This window comes from Medicago sativa, chromosome 3 (genome assembly GCF_051527215.1).
Source record: "Medicago sativa cultivar Bolivia chromosome 3, Bolivia_mono, whole genome shotgun sequence".
Classification (NCBI taxonomy): domain Eukaryota; kingdom Viridiplantae; phylum Streptophyta; class Magnoliopsida; order Fabales; family Fabaceae; genus Medicago; species Medicago sativa.
This window is the reverse complement of record NC_140751.1, coordinates 48,606,309-48,629,239: the sequence shown is the minus strand read 5'-3', so window position 1 is coordinate 48,629,239 and position 22,931 is coordinate 48,606,309. Positions and strand designations below refer to the sequence as shown.

At 35.0% G+C, this 22,931-nt stretch overlaps 1 protein-coding gene across 1 annotated transcript; it reads right to left on the bottom strand.

The window, feature by feature from the left end:
* Positions 1–11,309: 11,309 nt before the first annotated feature.
* Positions 11,310–14,182, bottom strand: LOC146937889 (receptor-like protein EIX2). The gene is made up of 2 exons (XM_085752024.1): positions 11,681–14,182; positions 11,310–11,571 (listed from the first exon to the last, which is right to left on the bottom strand). The coding sequence occupies exon 1, from the start codon at positions 14,130–14,132 to the stop codon at positions 11,697–11,699; it is 2,436 nt and encodes an 811-aa protein (XP_085608150.1). The 5' UTR covers positions 14,133–14,182; the 3' UTR covers positions 11,310–11,571; positions 11,681–11,696.
* Positions 14,183–22,931: the final 8,749 nt, after the last annotated feature.

Sequence of the window (22,931 nt, the reverse complement as noted above, 5' to 3'; positions counted from 1 at the left end):
AAAATGCATCAAAATTTAAAAACTACAAAGTTCCCATATGGAATCCAAAAACAAGCGTTAGGGCGCTATAGTACGTCGCCATGACTTAAGTTACAAAACCATAAGATTCGACAGAAAATCATTCATCGTCGACGAGTTCGCCGTCAACAATCACCTTAAATGGATCAAGATCTTCCAATTTGGCGTCAGGGTTGAAAAAGTGCGCTTGCTCCTTAGCACACCTGAAGCCGTCTTCGAAATAGATCGCCAAAGCTCGCCTACCTTGGTCCACCGCCGCTTCCGACTTCTCCAAGGCGGACTTGACCTCATCCCTCGCCGCCTCTGCAGCCTCTTTGGCTATCTTCATCTCTTCCAGAGCATCTTCAGCAGCCTTCTTGTCCTTCAACGCCTCCTTCAGGCGGCCATCTAGCCCGCTAGATTTATGTTTCCACTTCTCGACGTCCTCAGCAGCATCTTTATATTTCTTCTCCACCAGATCCTGCTTAACCTCCAGACAATGGGTCAGCAACAGAGTCCTCAAAGCAGCAGTACCAATATCCGCCACCAGGTCACTGCACTTAGCTTTCACCCCGGCCTCGACATCGACTTTCGCAAAAGGCACTTGTTCTTTCATGTACCTGCAAGACGCCAAGTCACAATATCATTATAAGTCACCTCTCGTTCGAAACAAATAAAGACAATCAACTAGAAGGCAGCCAAAAAGACTTACCGCCGAATGTCAAATTCCGAGTGCCAGAAGGACTCCATGACCTCATCGTTCAGCGACGTCCCACCGACCTCTTTCCCAGACGGAGGGCGACCTCCAGCACCCTTAGCGCCTCGCGTGGTCCTAGACATTTTTGATAAGGGAGATTCAATGGCAACAGGGTTGTGCGCCCCACCAGCACCCTCTGGATCGTCCACCTCTATAACCCCAGCCTCGCCCTTTCCAGAAGACTCTTTACGTTTCAGCTTCCGTAAGGAGACGCCAGCTGAGCTACTGGACACATAACCATCAGGATTCTTGTTCCTCTCAAGCTCGGCGAGATACTTCTTCATCTCCGCTCCAGTAAGGGGCAACATCTCCTCTGAAAATAAAACCAAATTCATCCAGTCAGTAAAACACATATGATAATCCACAAGCGAAACCCAACATAAGTAATCAAGAGAACACTCACGTAAATAAGCATTCAGACGAACCAAGTCGCCCTCCCTATTTAGCAGCTCGTGAATATTGGTTAAAGGGGCTTCCTCCAAGAAGTCCACAAGTGCACGCTCATAGGGCGACATGGCGTCACGAGCATAACCTTTCACAGCCAAAGGAGCGCTAGTCCACCTAAGAGGAAACTTGGGTACTCCATTCACCAGCACGGAAGATGTAGAACATTTCGGTGCACCCTGTACCCTAACAAATGTGTCTCGCCATTCTTTCTTAAAATTACAGGCGTAAGTAGGAAAAAGCCTTTTTCTAGAATGGGCCGAAATAGAGATCCATGTGCCCTTGTTAACGTCTTTGGTCCCATAGAAGTGGAAGAACACTCCAACCGAGGGCTCGAGACCCAGGGCTTTGCACAGCACCTCGAAGGCACGAATAAACGCCCAACTGTTAGGGCGTATTTGAGTAGGCGCCATATTGAGGAGCCTCAAGACGTCCATCTCGAAGGGCGTGAAAGGAATTTTCACGCCAAACTCCTCCAAAACCGCAGTATAGACGAAGTAGGATTCGTCGCCCTCGCCCATCATCTCTTGGTTACAAGCACGCTCATCAGGGTCACAGGACAATAAAACTACGTCCTCCTCTCGCCCAGTTGCAGAGATATCAAACTTGCTCCTAAAGTAGTCAAGAGCAGAAACATCGACGTATAATGACTCTTCCAACCGCACTTCCTCGGCAAATAGGGCCATTTCTGCGGACCTAGAAGCGTTTTCGTCTCCAACCAACCCTAAGGGAGCCTGAAACGGACGAATCTCCTGGCACTTGTCCTCCTTGTGATTCGTCCCTGAAGTGGCAGACAAGAACACACAGTCACTATCACTACCCGAATTAGCGCTAGATTCGCTAGACAAATCACTAAACAACTCCTCCCCGAATAAACCGTCATAATAAGTGTCCCAATTTATCATCCCATCAGGACCGGTGGCATGTTTCAAGCATTCCTTCCTCAAACGATTTTTCTCAACTGGATCAATGGGTTGAACCAATCTCCCTTTCTCATCGCACTCCCTAATCAACACCATACCTAATGTCGTACTCTCACGAAGCGTAACAGTAAAGAAAAAATTTGAGAGAGGTTAAGGAGTTGGGAAATACCTGCGAAGGAAAAATAGGAAGATCTGCTGAAGCCGCTTAAGCCGGAAGAGAAGAAGCTTGAATACAGCAAAGACGGAAGCGGAGAAATGAAAATGAATGAAAAGGCCAAACACGTCCTTTAAAAAGGAAAGGTCGCCTCGGGAACCGTGTCCGAGACGGTTGAGTGGGGAAACGTCATTTGATCTCGACACATGGCGATCATCGGGGACGAGGAGAATACGAAACGTTCAGTAGGTGAGCTATCGATGTCAAGATCGCCACGCGAAAGACGCCGACGAAACTCCGAGCAAGGCGCCAGCGCAAATCAGTGGTCGCCCAGACTGACGTCGGGCGTACTCATCACTTCGCCTTGTCCCAAGACTTGTGCTTGGGGGGCTGTGGACCGTCATGATTTTCCTAAAAAGACTTAAGAGATCTTCAGAAAGTCCACTCCTTTGTCCTCATCACTTCGCCTTGTCCCAAGACTCGTGCTTGGGGGGCTGTGGACCGTCATAATATTCCTAGGGTCCTAGAAGACCTCCGGAAGGACTCCAAAACCTCCTTAAGGGGCGTAGAGCCTCCAGCAGGGCATGGGCGCCCTCCAGAAGGACCCTCCGAGCCTGGCGCGCTCTGCCAAGGGCGTTGGCCCATTGGTCTTCTAGAAGCCGCCTGAAACTCACATAAATACCTAAATACCCCTGTTACTTGGAGACCAAGTAAACAAAGCCCAAGCCCACGACAGGCTATAAATACCACTCTTGGGAGCATTCCCAAGGCATCTGATCATCAGTCTAAACCCTAGAATCTTAGTATACCTCACCGTACTTTTCTGCAAGTACAATATTATTCCCACAAAGGTCAAGAGAGGTGATATATTTGGTGAGATTAAAAAACCCATCTGGTAAATTAGAGGTGAAGTTATTTTGAAAAAGATCAAGAGTTTCAATTGAAGACAAATTCAAATACTCGATAGATGTGTTGATCATGAAGTTGTTTAGGTTACATTCACGCAACTGTAATTCTAATAGTGAAGGAAGTGTATTCACTATTTGAAGCCAATTGGTTTCCTTATGAAGATCATTTCCATTGAGGTTGAGATATTTTAAGGAAGAAAGTGGAGAAAGCCAATCAAGATTATTCATGTGCAGAACAGGATAGTTGTACGATAAGTCGAGGTAGACAAGTTTAGATGAATGTGTGATGTTGTTTTGAATGTATGGAATTTTTATCACATCAAATTCATTCCAACTCAAATCCAAATAACTGAGAAACTCAAGTTCAAGAATACAAAGATTCATCTCACCTTTCAAAACTGGCTCATCATCAAAATTATGTTTGAGATCAATTTCTGTAACTCTTCCGGTAATGTTGTTACAATGGACACCTTTCCAAGCACAACAATCATTTTCATTTCACCAACTTGAAATCGTACCATGACTATCATTGATTCGCTGTTTAAAGGTTAACAATGTCTCTCGATCTTTCTCATTGCATCCAACCATTGTGTGATTGCTGCACATGGTTTTGTAGAATGTGGTTATTGATAAAAGTAAAAGCAAAAGAAGTGACATTTGTGTAGTAAGAATGGTCATGAGCTTTGTTTGGTAACTAGGTGATGTATGTTAAGAGATTCTTGTGTGATTATATATACGAGATTCTTGTTAGATAATGGGAAAGCATGTAAAATGAAATAGGTCAAAACAAGATGACTTTTAAAAAGAAGACTTAAAAATAGAGAAGACTTTGAAATAATTTTGAACTTAATATACCGAGCAATTTTGAAATTAATTTTAGCTATAGTCTTTTTTTGATAGTTTCTATCCCGAGCATACTGCATTGCCTTGTAAACTAAAACTACTTTTTGCCATTGCTAATTGAGGAAATTGAAATCTTCCAGCAATTGTGAAGTAAGCAATTGAACTAATCTTTAATGATGAATTGAATTCAATACTTTTCTGTTGGTCACTAGAAATTCCTAAATATTTTCTTACTTTTCTGTTTTGTAAGACACGTATTTGAGTTTGTAGCTTATGGCATATAGCTTATAAGTCCGTATATATGACTAAAAAAGACTCGTTTGGTAACTGTTATTTTCTCACTAGTTTACAGCGATTTTTTAATAAGCTAACTCAAATAGCTTAAAGCTTACACCCTCCGGTCACTATTATAAGCAAAAATTTACATTTTAGATTCATTCATTTAATGATGCACATGGTCTTTATTATAGACCACATACGTCATTAAATGAATGAACCTAAAATGCAGTTTTTTGCTTATATTAGTGACCGGAGGGTGTATATCTTATCATTTTTTTATATCTCATTTTACCTCAAATTTATAAGCTACTTCCATCAGATGACTTATCTACTATCAGATATAAGTTAGTTTATCTGTCATCCATTATTTTTTACCAAACATAATCTAAGTATCCTGTTTAAATTATGGTGTATGTGTATCAGTATTGATCAAATTGATCTAAAGAAGCTCAAATTAACCGTAAAGGGTATATCATTTGTAAACTTATATTGAAGCTAAGTTCTATTTTGTCTCTTTTTTTTTTTTTTTTACCAAAGAAAACATACTAGCTCATATCATTAATAAAAAATATTGACTACAAAGGTATGAGCACATCACATCACATTAATTTAATAGAAACGAATTCACTCACATCACATTAATTAATAAAGGTATATGATTGTTAGAAAGAGTTGTTGGTAGCTTAATGACATATGTTATAAGATTCTAGTGTGATTAAATAAGAATTTTTCTATTGAAAAAGAATGAAAAAAGAAATACTCCTCCGTCCCTATATTTAACCACCCATTTGACTTTATTTTTGTCCCTAAATCTAAACCCCTTTTCAAATTACTAGATGCATTTATTGTTTTTTTCCTAAACATACCCCTAATTAATACTACTAACTTATATTGAAATTTAAAAAAGTCAAATTTAATACATATACAAACAAAGGACAATATGGTAATATTAACACACAAAACAGACATAATAATTACACTGACAGCTTTTCTTAAGAAATGTGAAAAATGCAAAGGGAGGTTACATTAAGGGACGGAGAGAGTAATTAAAAAGACGATGGCTTGGAAAAAGCAGTGGAAGACTTTGAATTTTGAGGTCAGTGATATTAAGAATGTTTGAACCTTATGTTTTAATATTTGTTAAAGTCCCCGTTTGATAGGACAATATGTGTTATCTCTTTTTATCAATTTAAGTTTCATGATTGACTAGGATTAAAGAAGACCTTTGAAAAAGGAAATAGCTTCGAACAAGACCTTTGAAAAAAGTAAAGAAGACTTACTTTTAGCAAAGAAAGACTAGGAGTTTCAAGCATCTCTTTTTGTTAATTTAAGTTTCCAGTTCATCGTATATGACAGACAATATTGGCATTTTTCACATATTTAAGAGTTGTAAGAAGCAAAGTTTCTCCACAAAATCATTTAACATTGACTGATATACTGTTAATGAATTGGAAAAAATTTCACAGATCGATGCACCAAATGTATCATGTGAAAAAAATAGCAAGTAACATACTACCTCCGTCCCTTATTATAGGACCCTTTTTGACAAGTGATATTTTATTCCATGTTTACCCTTCTAATATTTGAAATCAAAACTCATTATTTTCCTATATTAATTGCCTACTGCTACTTGAATATGTACCAACTTATTTTATCATTGCACCGAAAAAATAAAATCAACGTGAATGAATATTGGAAAAGTTTGGATTGAATGTAGACTGGTATTAGAAAGGCCGTGGCACAAGAATTTGGAACCTGAATGAACATTCGCCTTATTTTTTTTTTTTTTTTACTAAAATTTGAAATCACTTTTTTTTTCTTCTAAAATTTAAATTCTGAAGGCTCCAAAATTTAAACTTTTAGGAATTATTTTGCAAATTTCTGGGCATTTTTTTAGGAACAAGAGCATGAAACAGGAATATATACATATAGAGATTAGAAGGCGCCATTTTGCAAGCTCTTTGATTGACATTAGGAGTAAAACAAAATTATCTTTATAAAGGCACCTTCAAAGAATGAGAGTTACTGGACTACTCTTTTTTCTCATGAATGAGAGTTCCCACGTTAAAATTTAATGTTGTTCTCTTTTATCGAAGAAAAAAAGAATTAATTGCTTTTCAAAAAAATATGTATAGTAAATAGGGGTAATTTTGTAAAGAAATCATTAATGTAGTTGACAATTGTATAAGGGTCTTATAAAGTGGGACAATTATTTTTTTCAAAAGAGTCCTATAATAAGGAACGGAGGTAGTACATTATATGGGTTAAAGCCTCTTTAGTGGCTTTTGTGAACTTTTGTAATTCAGTAAATATAGAAAGCAAGTGACAACTTTTAGGGACTTTGATGTTACTGCTAGTTCTTTGAAGAGGCCATGAAGTTACTACTAGTGTGAATGATCTATGTATAAAAAAAAATGAAAATAAGAACTTGATATTGAAAATGTTATTGTAAGGTAGAAGGATGCCAAAAAAAATAGAGTATTTGAGACCATCCCAAATTATGAGGTCTTTATTATTTAAGAATTCACTAAGACCTCCAATCTTAAGTGGGATCCACACTTTTTTAATATTAAAAAATTGATATGTAATGATATAAAGTTATTAATAATTGATTTGTGGGTTTCATTTAATATTAAAAAATTGATATGTAATGATATAAAGTTATTAATAATTGATTTGTGGGTTTCATTTAAGAAGTATGTGTGAGATGCTGTGTTGGAGGAATTGAATGCTTATTAAAAAAAAATTATAAATGAGTAGTATGTACACGTGACATATTTAAGTACTAAAAAATGAGGATTTTCATTGTAGATGCTCTAAAAATGTTAAGTATGGTGTAGTACTGAGTGGGGCGTCACTTACTGCTTTTAAGCGTATTACACCGGTAGACAATTCGGTCCGGGCATACTCACACTTGGATGAATTGGATGACGCAAAACAACCATATAAAATATCAACATGTGTTGGGATGAATGAACATTGAAATTATGCAATGTAGTACTAAATACACATTAGAATAGTTATAATGTGATTGTTAAAAATCCAGGATATATTAGTGGTAATTTATTCTGAGTATTTTATGGTTATAGATAAAGAACTCTTTGAGATATAATCCCATTCCCATAGTTTAGTTTAGAATTATGCTCTTTACCCAATAGGATTTGTTCATTCTCAAGTGAAATGACGAGTAAACCCCTAAGCATGTTAACTCACGTAGTGTGTGTTAACTCACGCCAGTTATAATATTAGTGTGACTTAAGTCGCGCATCATGAATTAACTCATGCTGCGTAACTTAAGTCAGTTAACAACAACACAGAACACAAAGACCCCTCATTTCCAACTTCTGCAAAACACGAAAATTCCACTCCCAAATTCGAAATTCATCATTCTTGCGCCATTCAAAGCCAAATTCGTCCACAACATCAAGTAAGTGATGATTACCCTACTTCTTTGCATTCTTTTGGTTGAAATTTTCGAATTTTTGAAGAAATTGAATATTTTTAGGTTTTTATAAATTTTGCTTGCATGTTAGTTTTGATGATTTTTAGTGACGAATTAACTTAGGAATTGTTGTTTAGATGTTGTTTAGAGTACAATGTGGTAGTTTAGGGTTTAGAAATGGTTAGATTACCTAGTTGGTAAAATGTCTCAATGATTTTTTTTTTGTTTTTTTGGATTGTGAATGATCAAATTAGTTAGAATATGGTTAGTTAATGTTGATTATAATATGTTTACGGATTGAAATAACATTGTTGAAATTTTAGTGTTGTTGTTGAATTGTTGGAAATGACACAATGTCCGTGTGAAAATGTGTCATTGATTTTTTTATTGTTGAAATGTTATGCAGATAAGTCTCAGAGGCCGCCTGAGGAGAGGAGTGACAAACTTAGGTTAGGGAGGCCTGCCCCTACTGGTAGTGCACGGAGGGAGAAGCAAACACTACACCCTCCAGACGGTCGAGATCGAGGGAGAGTAGGGGGGCACGAGACTTGCTATAATTGATGATGTTGTGGCCTCATCGTCACAGACAATTTCAGTAGGGGTATCAGTATCAGGAGTGTATGAGTATCACTAGAGGTATCAGGCTCAGTTTCAACAGCGGTATCAGCCTGAGCAGCCTCCTCAACAGCAGCACTATGAGCAGCCTCCCCAGCAGTAGCAGTAAGAGCAGCCTCCTTCCCAGCAGCAGCAGTATGAGCAGCCTCCTCTTCAGCAGCATCATGATCCTCGTATGGAGGATGGGGATGGGGGCTTTCCAGGAGGGCCTTACGAGTTGTCGCTTTTATCGAACTTCGATAAACACGTGGCATACAAGCTTTGGAACGATAAAACAGTAAGTATAATTGCTTTATTTAATTTTATGGTATTTTACTTTTATGTCGTGTTTATTTTACGTAGAATATGTCATGTTTATTTAATTTAAGAATACTTACGTAGAATATGTCATGCTTATTTTACTTTTTTTTTTTAACAGTGTTTGTTAGAGTATGTGAGATTTATGTTTTAGGTAGAATATTTCTAGTTTATTATTTCATGTTTATTTTACTTATTTAAATTTTTTTTTTGTATTTCAGTTGCAAGCGGAGAGTAAGATCAGTGGCGTCTCGCACGGGAGGAAACTTAAGCTTTATGCCTTGTCACTTCCTTTGCCGATAGAAGAAAACACTACACCCTCCAGATGGTCGAGGTCGAGGGAGAGTGGGGACACGAGACTTGTTATTGTTGATGATGTTGTGACCTCATCGTCACAGACGGGTGAATCCCAGACGGTGGACCCGACACAGTATCAGCAGCAACATTATCAGGAGCAGGCGTATCAGCCTGAATTTCAATAGGGTATCAATATCAGGAGGGGTATGAGTATCACCAGGGGTATGGCTCAGTTTCAATAGGGGTATCAGCCTGAGCAGCCTATATTGCAGCATGACATAATGGATCCTAAATTGCGACGTAAACTTGACCTTGTTGAGCATTTAGTGATTGCGAGTAAAGATGCATATGTTCCTTTCACACCTTACCTTACTAAATGTCAGAGGAAGAAAATTACTAAGGCGGACAGATATCAAACCTGTTCTATGGGTCCACCTCCTAGCCCTTCCAAATTAAGGTTTCCTTAGTATTTGGTTGTCCACTTATTTTCGGTGAGGGTTTTGACCTAGTCCCCCGTACATATTATAGTTTATATATGTAGCCTTCTGATGCCCTCCTTACTTCTTTGCTTATAAAAAAAAAAAAGGTTTATAAAATTTTATATAAAAGGGTTATTTTGATATTAATGGAAAATTTTAAGTAAATTTGAGTGAAACCAAAAATACATGGGATGTGATTAAAAAAGTTCATTGTTTTTGTTTACAATATTATTCAATTTAGCCATACTTTATAAAAATTTATGTACATCATGCCTGCCAAGTTAGAACCACATCTCAGCTTATCAAATAGAAACAAGTATTCCTCCTAATTTGTAATTTTACATAGGATTACCATCGTATTTATTTTTCTTCTATACTAAATATATCAAATAATTGCTATATTCATTCACCAATTATATACAAATTTTCAAATCTAATAATAAAAAAGCTTTAAAATCTAATAATAAATCTCAACAACTTTAAAATTTTAGTAGATTACAGAATATGTCATTTTGTACTATAATTAAGAAGTATATATCATTCGTTAGTCGTCTAATAAATCTGACATTCAAGTGAGTTTCATTTGATCTTTGATTTTGTAATTTCATTCCTAATGTCCAATCCTCGCGCACGTTCTCAAGAAAGAAAACAAAGTTGCAGCAAATGTTAACTGTTAACTTTATCATGGTAACAATTTTGCTAACATGAAATTTGTAGTTCTATGAAAATTGCATGTAAATTCGAGTGAGAAAGATGTGTGTGTAGTGTGTCAAATATGTGAAATGTTTATACAGGGACCTAAACAAGTTTGTACTCAATAACCAGATGTATTGCTGATGTATTCGAAAATTTTGTTTCAGCGCAAGGAGACATAATCTTGTTCTTATTTATTGGTTTAATCCGATTGGGAAAATATTGATGGAACTGATACTCAACAGTTCTCCTGCTTGAGTTCATTATATTTGTACTTTTGATGGAGCATATATGCTTATTTTGTAATTATAAGATATATAAAATGCAGCAAGCAGAATGACTTGAACCAATTATTATTCTTTAATTTATCCAGACACATAAAATTCATCGGAGTAGTGCTTCACTTCACTGCAAGCGAAATAACTATCAATCACTGACACATACATAGACACTAGACATGACACAGACACATGTCAATAATTTAAGAAAATAGAAGTGATTAATGTCGATATTAGACATTGGCACATCTTCAATCTCTTAAGTTTTGGTTCTACATGGCGATATTGTGTTTCTTAACTTTACAAATATAAATTTTTGTAAGATTTCACTTTATAGTTTAAACCCTAACTCAACTCAAACTATCATTTCAAAGTCATCTATGTAAATATATCTTCATGGTTTGTCTCAAGATTAAAATTACATGTAAGTGATGCTTTGCTACTTATGCCATGCCTTATTTTTTACATTTCAATGCTGTCTTAAATCTATCAATTTGTTCCAGTCTCATTTTCTTTTTTGAAAAGTGAATCACATTTTTTTATATTATAAAGTAATCGTGAGACTTATTGAGGATAGTAGACAAAAGAAAAGCTTTTGTTTCAAGATATAGATTCTGATTTATTAGGCCTTCAATTGTGTTCTGTATTGTTCCAGTCAACTTAATATGAGATATGCTCAAAATTTGAACTTGAATAAGATAAAATAATTAAAGTGGAACTTCAACATACAAGTTATTAGCAGAAAGATCAACAGTCGATGCCTAAACTTGTAAAACTATCGTGATAGCGATTTCCTATATGGTTCTTCTGAATGTTTGAGTTTTTGAGTTTTTAGAGCTGAAGAAAAGGAGTAAAGTTTTTATACAAACGCTACATATGATTAGAGAAAATGTCCAAAGCATATTGGAAGCAGAAAAGTTTCAACACAAATTCTTATTCTTAAACCATCTGCATAAACTAATATGTAGAGAGATACATGAGGTGTGGATAATCCCAAAGAACAACTTACAACAAATGAAACATGAATTCAGAAGCAACAGTGTTAAAATCACATATGATCTCATCTCATACAATTCTTAATTGTTGATATCAAATATTGGCTCAATTTGGAAAACTCTATCCACGATTTGGATAACAATGCACAAACTGTGACATGCATAATCACCTGATAAAATATGAAACAAATGAAATGGATGTAAGTTTTGATTAGAATTACATAATGAAACAAATACACTATAGTTTGACTAATAAAACTTGAAGTAGGTTTCACTAACCTTAACTGGCAAGAGCTCAATTTCTGCGAAAGCTATTTAACTTTACCATCAAAGTAACATAGAGCTTGTCACCCACTCCATATATAAACCGAAAGTATGCATGCCTCCATTTCCTAATAAGAAACAAAGAACCACAAATCCCCCAGAAACCTGCTGCAAATCCAACTCCCATCCCTAGATACAACGATTCTTTTATAGATTCATCATCCTCATTCTCTGTAGATGGCAGTGCAGTTTTAGGATTTTCTTCTGTTATGGTACAATTATTAAGAGGAGCTCCGCATAGTTTAGGATTCCCAATATAACTTGATGCATTAAAACTTTGAAGTTGAGTTCCTATTGGGATTTTTCCATCAAAACTGTTGTAAGATAAATTCAAAAAACCCAAAAAGTGTAACAGAGACATGCTTTGAGGAATTTCACCACAAAACTTGTTATTAGAGAGATCGAGAGATTCCATATTTATCATGCCTCCAATCGTCTTCGGAATTGTTCCAATGAAACTATTGTGAGATAAGTTTAACGTTTGAACTTGAACAAGCTGAAACAATTCCAATGGCACTTCTCCACACAAGCTATTGTCTGAAAGGTCGATAGTTCGCCTTTCCCATCCGACTTCAATAACATAATCATGACCTTTTGTAAACCACTCAATCATGGTACCATCTATCAATACCCCCCCATTAAATGTAACCATATGAGTCAAGTTATAGACACACTTTGGCATAGATCCTGAAAGTTTGTTTTGAGCAAGGTCCAAATGAAACAAATAAGGAAGATTGAATAATTGTGTTGGGATAGTCCCTTCAAATTGGTTAGCTCTCAATACGACAACTTCTAATTTTTGTGGTAAGCTGATTGGTATGGTTCCAGAAAATTCATTTTCTCCCAAATTCATGATTATCAAATCAAAGAGGTGCACTGGAACTTCACCAGACAACCTATTACTCCAAAGGTTCATAACTTCCAGTTCTGACAAGTTATTCCAACTATGTGGAATTGATCCTGAGAAGGAGTTGTAAGACAAATCAACTATTTGGGCCATTGGTGATAAGTTTGGGAGTCCTCCGGTAAAATTATTGTGAGCCAAAAATAATCCGGAACAATTTAGTGTTAGGTTAGATATGTCTTCAACAATCGAATTGTTTGACAAAATAAGTTCATCAGATATTCTTTCTATAAGGCTCGAGAACTTCTTTCTATCTACCAACGAAATTTTCGAGCTCGATAAGTCGAGAACTTGCAATGACTTTTGTGTATATATCCAAGATGGAAAGTTTGGGCCTGGCTTTGTATGTGCTAGATAAAGTCTACGGAGTTGAAAAGGAGGAACCCAATCCAAATCAAATTGGAATACAAAATTTGAATTACTCAAGTTTAGATAATCTAAACTAGAGAGTTTGGAAAATGTTAAATTTGAAATTTCACCAGAGAAATTATTAGAACCAAAAGATAAGAAATTTAAGGAAGAGAGGTTTCCTAGAGTTGAAGGAATAGATCCTTGTAGTTGGTTTTCAGAGAGATCAAGGCCTTGAATATGGGCAAGTTGGCCTATTTCTACTGGAACTGATCCTTGTAGTTGGTTATAAGAGAGATCAAGCTGTTGAATATGGGCAAGTTGGCCTATTTCTTCTGGAACTGATCCTTGTAGTTGGTTTTCAGAGAGATAAAGGTGTCTCAATTTCTGAAGGTTTAGCAAGCTTGAAGGTATCTCACCATATATATTGTTTTCTGAAAGGTCAAGATAAGTGAGATCTTTGGTGAGATTAAAAAACCCATCAGGTATATGAGAGATGAAATTGTTTCCAGAAAGAGAAAGAGTTACAAGTGAAGACAAATTCAAATACTCAACATATGGGAAGTTGTTCAGGTTACATTCCCTCAACTGTAACTCTAATAGTGAAGGAAGCGTACTCACTGTTTGAAACCAATTGGTTTCCTTGTGAAGATCAATAAAACTAAGGTTGAGATATTTTAAGGAAGAAAGTGAGGAAAGCCAATCAAGATTATCCATGTGCAGACTAGGATAGTTGTAGGATAAGTCAAGATAGACAAGTTTAGATGAATGTGTGATGTTGTGTTGAATGGATGGAATTCTTATTACATCAAATTGATTCTGACGCAAATCCAAGTAACTGAGAAACTCAAGTTCTAAAATACAAAGATTCATCTCACCTCTCAAAACTTTGTCATGGAGATCAAGTGTTGTAACTCTACCAGTAATGTTGTCACAGTGGACTCCTTCCCAAGAACAACAATCTTTTTCAGTCAACCACGATGAAATCATACCAAAACTATCATTGATTCCCTGTTTGAAGGTTAACAGTGTCTCTCGATCTTTCTCATTGCATCGAACCAATGTGTGATTGCTGCAAATGGTTTTGTGGAATGTGGTTATTGATAAAAGTATAAGCAAAAGAAGTGAAAATTGTGTAGTAAGAATGGTCATCATGAATAATTGTTTGAGAATCAGAAAAGAAGATCTAATTCAAGTGGGATTATGATTTGTTATGAGATTTTAATGTGGTTATATAAGATGCTAGGTCCTTGGAAAACTTGAACAAAGGATAAATTGGAAAAAGATTGATAAGAAAGTATGTGGACAACATTGAAATGGGGTCTAATTGTTAGAAGAAATGAAATAGCTCCAAAACTATAAGACTTTGAATAGGCAGGAAAGACTTGGAATAATATAATTTCTTTGATAAATGTTTAATTGATACTATTTTGTGGACAACAATTATGTGGATCACCCTGTCATCATTTGAGCCTTTTTGATATGACAAAGGAAATTGCTATGAATACCGCACAGATTTGGCAAAATTAAAATTAACAAAGTAATACAAATTGAAATTTGTTTTGTTGTTAACCCTCTGATTTATAAGGAAAATGGACACAAGTTACCCGGACTTTAAACTTGGTTTTCCTAAAGGATTTGTTTTAGAGAGAGCTCATTAACCACTTGAGTCCGACCACTTGGTTAATACAAATTGAATATGATATAAATTTTAAGTGAAAATGATTGTACTAGACTATAAGCAACCTCTAATAAACCCTGACATGAAATGTGTTTCCCTAAACTATTTGAGAATTTTTATGTAAGTCCTTAACTAAAAAATATGTAACCAGATCTCTAAACTATTTTATAATTTTCAATTAGGTGTTTCTGTTAAATTACGGTTATTTATCAACACTGAAATGAATTGCATATTATATACATTATACATACGTCCCGAGCTAATCATCCTTTAAAGTAAAAAAAGAAAAAGAAAAGAAAAAAAGCGGTTATTTAGTCTAAATGAAAAGGTGCAAGATGCTAAAATATAAATTATTTAATATAAACATAAATTAGTTGTTCAGGTATTTTTATTTTATTTTGGTGGTGTCCGGGATATAAACTTTTGGTGGTGTCCGGGATATATTTTGGTGGTGTCCGGGATATAAACATAAATTAGTTGTTCAGGTATTTTTATTTTCTTTTGGTGGTGTCCGGGATTCATTTTTATTTTCTTTTGGTGGTGTCCGGGATTCGAACCCCGGACCTTGCATATATTATGCATTGTCCTTACCATTTGAGCTAAGCTCACGGGGACAGTTGTTCAATATTTAATATAATATTTAGAATACTAGTTCGTCAAATAATGATCATATATAAATCAAGGGGAAATTTACAACTTTAATTGTTAATATAGTAAATAAAAATGATAACGATAATATATATATATATATATATATATATATATATATATATATATATATATATATAATAAATGACTTTATAATGTTTAAATTTAGTTAAGGGACCTATTTATATAATATGTATGTCATGACAATCTTGCTTAACTATTGACTAACGAAAGATCCTTCAAAAAAAAAAATTGACTAACGAAAGTTTAACAGAAAGTTCAAATTAGTTAAGGGGTCTATTTATATAATATGTATGTCATGTCAATTTTGGCTCAATATTTTAATTTGTATAACAAAAGTTTCACATAAAGACCTAATTGAAAATTATAAAATAGTTTAGGAATCAGATTACACATTTTTTAGTTTAGAAGTCTATATAAAAATTCTTAAATTGTCTAGAGATATGCATATTAGTTATCCATTAAAATTCATTAATTTTTTTTAAAGTGTAAACAATTTAAATTATTTTACATATGGTTGTGATTGGCGTGATATACAGTAGAAACTCTTTAATTTAATACTCGATAAATTAATAAACTCTCTAAAATAATAAGATAATAATTTTTCAGAAGATCCCTTTATAATTTTCGGTCCCAAGAAAATCATAAATTAATAATTCATAGAAACTAAAAAAATATATTAAGAATACATTGAACATATTTGTTCCTCTTGTTTACATTTACTATACTACAAAAGTCATTATTGATTTCCAATGCATATGAACACAGTAGTTACTAATTTACGTTGAGTCTCAAGGTTCGCTGCAACGTAATTCTAAGAGGCATAGATTAATTTTCCTTTTTGTTTGGTATGTACAGTATAATTACTTAAATACTCTTTAAATTAATAATTATTAATTTATCGATAAATTAATAACTCTATAAATTAATAAATTTCTTCGGTCCTGACATTATTAATTTATAGAGTTTTAACTGTATCTCATGTTGATCCAAAATGGGATTTTGATTACCACAAAAAAAATATAGCTCCAAACCAAAACAAAAAGACTTTGTAAAAGCAATGAAGACTTAGACTTGTAGAATGTTTATGAACCTCATGTTTTAAAATTGTCTTGAAGTTGCCATAATTTATTGATTCAAGTTGAAACTTCTCTTACAAATTTGGCGTATGAAAAAAGCAAGAAAAATATGGGAGATATCCAAACAAGAAGACTTGGAAAAGTGATTTGGAAGACTTAAATATTTTGTTTTGAAAAATAATTAAAGAGTTGTCCAAAAGAAATTATCAAGCTCTTTTCTTCCATTTTGTTTTTAATGAGAAAATGTTTTCTTCCAAACTAGCAAATAAGCCACAAATTCCAAAGCTCACATATGTTAAACCTCATGTTTTCCGTTGAGAGAATTTTTTTTTATTCTTCAAAAAAAAAAAAAATTAGTCTCAGTTGCTTTTTGTAATTATAATTTTATGTGGCCTTGGGTAAAGGGATTTTAGGCACTTTTTTTTCCTAAAAAAAAAAAAATCAATTTTTTTTTGCCAACTTTTATTTGTAAAAAGTATTTTTCCCTAAAAAAATGTTGGGACTTGGGACTAAAGACCCCCAACTTTAGTTTACACGACCTTTTGTCTTTAGGGCAGGTCTAAGTTTTAAGCGACCGTATAAATTCACACATAATTATATCACAGTTTAATCCAATGTTTGATAAGTTAGCATGATCTGTCTTTTAAACAACGTGATAGGATACATAATAAATTACTAATTGTTGAATCAATTTTAAAAAAATGTTACGATTTATAGAGATTTGTAAAGCAAAGAGGTCACCTACCTTGTGTGTCAAAACGTCCGCTTCCAAGCACACTAAATGTGAGACGATAAGACAACTCATCGCAAAAATCAAAACATATACCGTGTTCGACATGAACCACCAATACATCATCAGTAACAAACATTACACATATTAATATTTCAATATACAATTTCAATTTTAATATATGCAATGATTGTTGCTAAATCATCCACTACACACTAATGTAAGGTAAATGCAAGTGCACATCAAAAAATGAATATAAATAATTATACAGGGCATGATCACCTCTCATAAAATTAAGTCTGCCTAAAAAAATTTGCATTTTGCTTCTCTACAAAATAATGTAAGGTATGCACTTTATACAGCAACACTACAATCACCTTTCTGTGAAATATCCCCATGAGTTTCAATAGAAGAATGAGACACTTCCATTTCTGCCATATCAGATGGTGGTGGTTCACTTATATCATTAACATGAGAAAGTTGAGAATTAACAAAATCTTCTGTTGGATTGATTTCTAGTGGATCGACCTCATCAGGGTCACCGTAATGTGTGTGATTGACGACATCTGCATCATCTGAAAGTGTTGTGTTGTTGATATCGTGACTTACATCACAAAACTGTGAGTCATCTATCATTATATGATCACACGGCCGTAGATCTTGATGAATCTCAGTAGCTGCATGTAGCTCCTCAATATTTTCCTCACCGGTCATATGGTTAAGCTCTTCCTTTATTTCTTCATCAGCTTCTTGCTTTAGATCATCATGGTTAAATTCGGCAGCTAAATCATCATCGTTTTCATCCTCTTCATAACCAAGATCGGATTGATCAACACTTAGGTGTGCATCGCAGAGGTGCATATTCTCAGCATCGGCATCTGCATGAATCATATGGACAGAACTAACTGCACTTTCCACGGTACATAATTGTGCATGATTGTCCATCTCTCTATCCATATGACTTAGATGCAATTGGCCAACATCAATAGCAGTGCCATAGAATTCAGGTTGTTCATCGTCACTAACAACATTATATTGAACCGCACCATCCCTACGCAATCGTTTACCCGCCCCACCTTTTCTTCTAATCCTCTCTTTTCCCCTTCCCCTTTTTCCATGTTCAGCTTGCGGGGTTGATGTTACTATCCTTGGACCACTGAATTGGTCTCTCAAACATTCATGTGCAATATATTGTATCCGAGATATTGATTCGATTTGTTGTGGATCTAACCCTTTTGTTGAAAAGGTGTCAGCTATGTGTGCAATATCTCTCAGACCAGCATTCTGCAAGCATTTGTTTATTTTCTATTAAAAGCATTTCAAACTTCATCTATGATTGCTACAAGATATATAAAACTAAAACTCATAAAACATATCCTTACCGTTCTCTGAAACTCAGATGACAGAGAAATAGGCCTTCCTATGAACCTGCGGGTAATTCTCATATACCAATCCATATACTCGCTTTCATCAACACCTTCGTCTCCATCAACAATGTGCAGCTGACGGTCCATCCATTCAGTAAGCTCCGATTCCATTTTCCCGGACAAGTCAACCCCACCATCAACTCCTCTACTCTTCCTCTCCCATCGCTCCACATCATCCGGAATTGATTGAAGCATGCCATATTGCCTTAAGCATCGATCCGGAAGATGTCTTTCTGCCTTGTCAAAGCATATAAGCATTGTCTTTGACCTCCCAAGAATTAAAGTGCTTTTGATATGATCTGGAATCACCATACTGTCCATGTTTCGGTAGGGGAGCCATTCTACCTGTAGATCTATACTAGTGATTCTGTATCTTAAAAGGATATATAGAACATTATCATTAACATTAAACATAGAAATGAGAATAAGACTTACATCGCATGGTTTTAGAGAATCCAAAGCCTTCCGATAAAAAATTACATCACGATTTGCAGTTGGGCCACTTTGTTTTCCTTTCCATCTAAGCACAAAGGGAAATCGATCATGCATCATTTCGAGATTAAGCTTTGGCCGTCCAACATTTAGGTGAAAGTAACTCCAACACTGCAAATGCATAATAATCAGTTAAACTCTATGAAGCAGTGACAAATACACAGATGCCAGACATATCATTGACACGTTGACGCCAGTATAATTGAGAAAATGTAAGAAATTGAAAGTAACTGCGCCGGTGTCATTCTTCGATGTTTGACAAGTGTCAGTGCTACACAGACTAATCAGTATTTAAAGAAAGAAAAACTGCAGTTTGAAAGAACAATGACAAAGGTAGAAGACTTAAAAAGAAGAGGACAACAACCTGCAGTAGCGTTAAACATCCACTAATGGTGCTTTGAGTTTTTAGTGATGCATTGCCTAGTGCTCTGTACAAGAATGACAATGCTGCTGCTCCCCAGGCATATTGCCCGCATCTAACAAAATTCTCAAATAACGGCAAATACATTACAGGGACCTTATTTCCTGTAGTGGTCGAAAATATGGTGCTACCTACAAGATAAAGAAGATAAGCACGAGTATGTTGCTCTATCACTTCGATTGGAGCATCATCGGGACATCGAGAAAAGAACTCTTTCAACCAACTTAGCTTCACCATCCCGCCACTTGTGTAACCCGATTCTGGTGCTCTTCCAAGATACCTTTCACAAACGGAACTGCATGAGGTATGTGTAAGACCTATAACAGGTTCCCCATCAATTGCGAGCCCAGTCAATAGTGCGACATCTTTGAGGGTTACCGTCATTTCACCGACATTCAAGTGAAAGGTGTTTGTTTCTCGTCTCCATCTTTCAACTAGAGCAGAGATAAGTGGATTATCTAGACTAATAGCTGGAATAGACCGTAAGTATCTGAATCCAGCTTTCTCTACCAATTCAATCTGTTTAGGCGTAAGTGTCCACTGATCAAGTTTAGAAGTGTGTTCATGACATCTGAGGGCACCGCGCTCCTGCTAATGTAATGTTTTAATGAGAGAACAGTTATATAACAGTCAGGCTATGACAAGAATTTACACAAGAAAATAAAATAAATAGCCAAACAGAAAGTATTGGCTATTAACAAAATCTACCTGTCCTTCCCAAACTGCAGTTGAAACATGCTTGTCTTGATCATATAGAACTGAACCATCAATTGGACCTGGATTTGTTGTATAAGGGTCCGCTGCTCCCACTTCCATTACTGACAACTAAAATACAAAAAGAAAATTAAGGGTCTGTTATACTCTATTTCAAAATATGTGCCGTAGTGTGACAATATGCACTATTCACAAAACTTACTTAGACCATATTTTTAAACTAATAGACAATTACAAATGCTAGGATCTAAGATGTTGTATTTGTTTCAATGAATATTTTCAAAATATCAATATTTTATTATAGATAATTAAAGATGTTAATGGCCAAAGTTGTGTATTAAAGATAATTAAAGATAGAAAACACATGTAATGAATAATTGTGATAGAGAAAAGATGGAAGGCGAATCTAGGAAGAATGCATTGTCCGAAACAATGTTTTGGCATTTTCAAAATTTCCTGAACAGCTAGATCTGTTTTCAATAATCGTAAAAGAATGGTGAGGCAAATAGTTGAGCTATATTCTCTGATGTGAATTAGTTGATGTGTCAATGGAAAACAGATCTAGCATTAGAGAGGAAGGATGCAAATGTTTTCATTTAAGAGATGAAAATGAAAACATTTGATCTGTTTCCTAATAGAACAATGGACAAGGATTTTCATTTGCATCCTCCCTTTTTTCTTTTCTTGTTTTGTTTTGTAAAAGAAATTTATCAAGAAGAATGGGAGGATGCAATGTACAAGGATATCAGAAACCCTTAAAAGAACAAAAGACTAAAGAAGGAAAGAAAATTTGCCAATACATCAAAAGGAAAAAAAGCCTACAGATTCTTAAGCATTACGAGCCCCAAAGTCTTAATTACTAATCATATGTTGAAACCTATGGAGCAAACAAATTACTTGTAGACTTGGAATAAATTAAAGGATTTCCAAAACTACAATTTGACAGAACTATGTATCTTTTAATATCAAGGAAAGAAATCATGATCAATTTTTATTATTTTCTACTGCTCACATGTCTTGACAACTAATCTATATAATAATAAAGTTTAAGAAGAAACTGCCTTACCAGGGAAATTGATCGATTTATTCAGCAGATTTTAGTGATGGATCCTTCCTGTAATCAAAAGGAAGTAATTGACAATCCTCAACTTTGACTGCCATCTACTCGTGCTTCATTCTGAGAGGAAATTGCGTCAGTAGAAAATATGAGAAAACAGAATATTGAATAAAAAACATGAAAGAGATATAATCATCAAACTTTATAGCATTTGGTTGAACATGTCTAATGCATGTTGGTATTGACATTAATAGCTAGCAATCAAAATAAGAGCATCTTATAGGGAAAAGTCAGAAAATGGTAAACGACAAGCAACAGGTGGTTGTAGACCTCTGGCCAGACATATAAAATTGTATGAGTTGCATCTAATATTTGTTGAAGCAAACGACTAAATAGCTGTAAAGTAAGCAATATACAGACATTCACTCACGTTTTGAGTAATATTGATGAACGGTGTGTGGTAAGTGTGTAGTTTTAATCCCCGGATAGCGATGCGTAGCGGCCGAGACCAAACTCCAGGATGACAGCTGTTCTGAATTTTTTAATACATATTAAATAATTAATAACCAAAACATATATATAAGTAATACCCAAAAAAGCCAACAACAAACAAGTTTAAGCATCTAAAGGCTTAAAGCAAGTCGACGTTAAATCGACATTTATTCCCCTATATAAGAAGGAAATACCTAAAGCAGGCTAATGCTACGGTGCAAGTGTGGTATAAACCCCGCCATAAGTAATGAAAAACACACCATATCATATCTACTCTCAATCCCCTTCCCCAAGACCCTTCAACAATGTTCTACTTCCTAAACCGACCTTATGAAAAGCACATAAATTAGTAATACAGGAAGATCTATTGTGAGCAAACCACTTTAGGACAGATAAAATTTCTGATACAAAGTTGTCTATTCAATTGTTAAGAGATTTTTTTATGTTCAAGATACATATTGCAGAAATGCAAAACCGGAGTCTTAACTTCACAATAGAAATTCATTTAAGAATTTTAATTATATTTTATGAATTTGAAAAACATTAATGATATTAAAACCTAATAGTATAGGGGTGGACAATATTTTTTCCCCTGGAAGCAAATCTAGATGCACAACAAAACTTTATGGTTGTTGTCCACGATTGATGCATTGGTATATGAACCTATCGTAATAATGCTGGAAATTTACATCATAAATAAACCACGCTATAATGTTATATGTCGCCATACCAGACTGTAGGCTTTGCTGGTAAGGAGAGTAATATGGAATGATAGAACATGCTTCAAAAAGGGATTTTTTTTTTTTTTTTCTTTTCCTTTTACAAGATTTAGAAGACAGTACTTAATTGTTTTCTTGTTGTCTAAAAAACTTTTTCTCTCTAGTTTTACATTGGATGTAATAGAGACGGTATTAATATTACCAAAAAAAAGCAAAATACTAACAGTGATAATAAAAAAAAGGGCAGCCCGGTGCATTAAAGCTCTCGCATATGCAGGGTACGGGAAGGGCAGGCCGGTGCACTAACAGGGATAATAATTCTTTTTAATATTATATGTGACAAATATGAACTATATCCGAGGAATTAATGCAATAACATGTGATTAAGTCTCTCTTCCTCTTCACCTACAGCTCACACTTGCTTTTAGCAGTTACCCTATATATCCCCTTTTATTGGTTACAAGGCAATTTCA

What these genes read in the sequence shown, in the direction of transcription:
- LOC146937889 (XM_085752024.1), bottom strand. Translation starts at nt 14,132, where the DNA reads ATGATGACCATTCTTACTACACAATTTTCACTTCTTTTGCTTATACTT.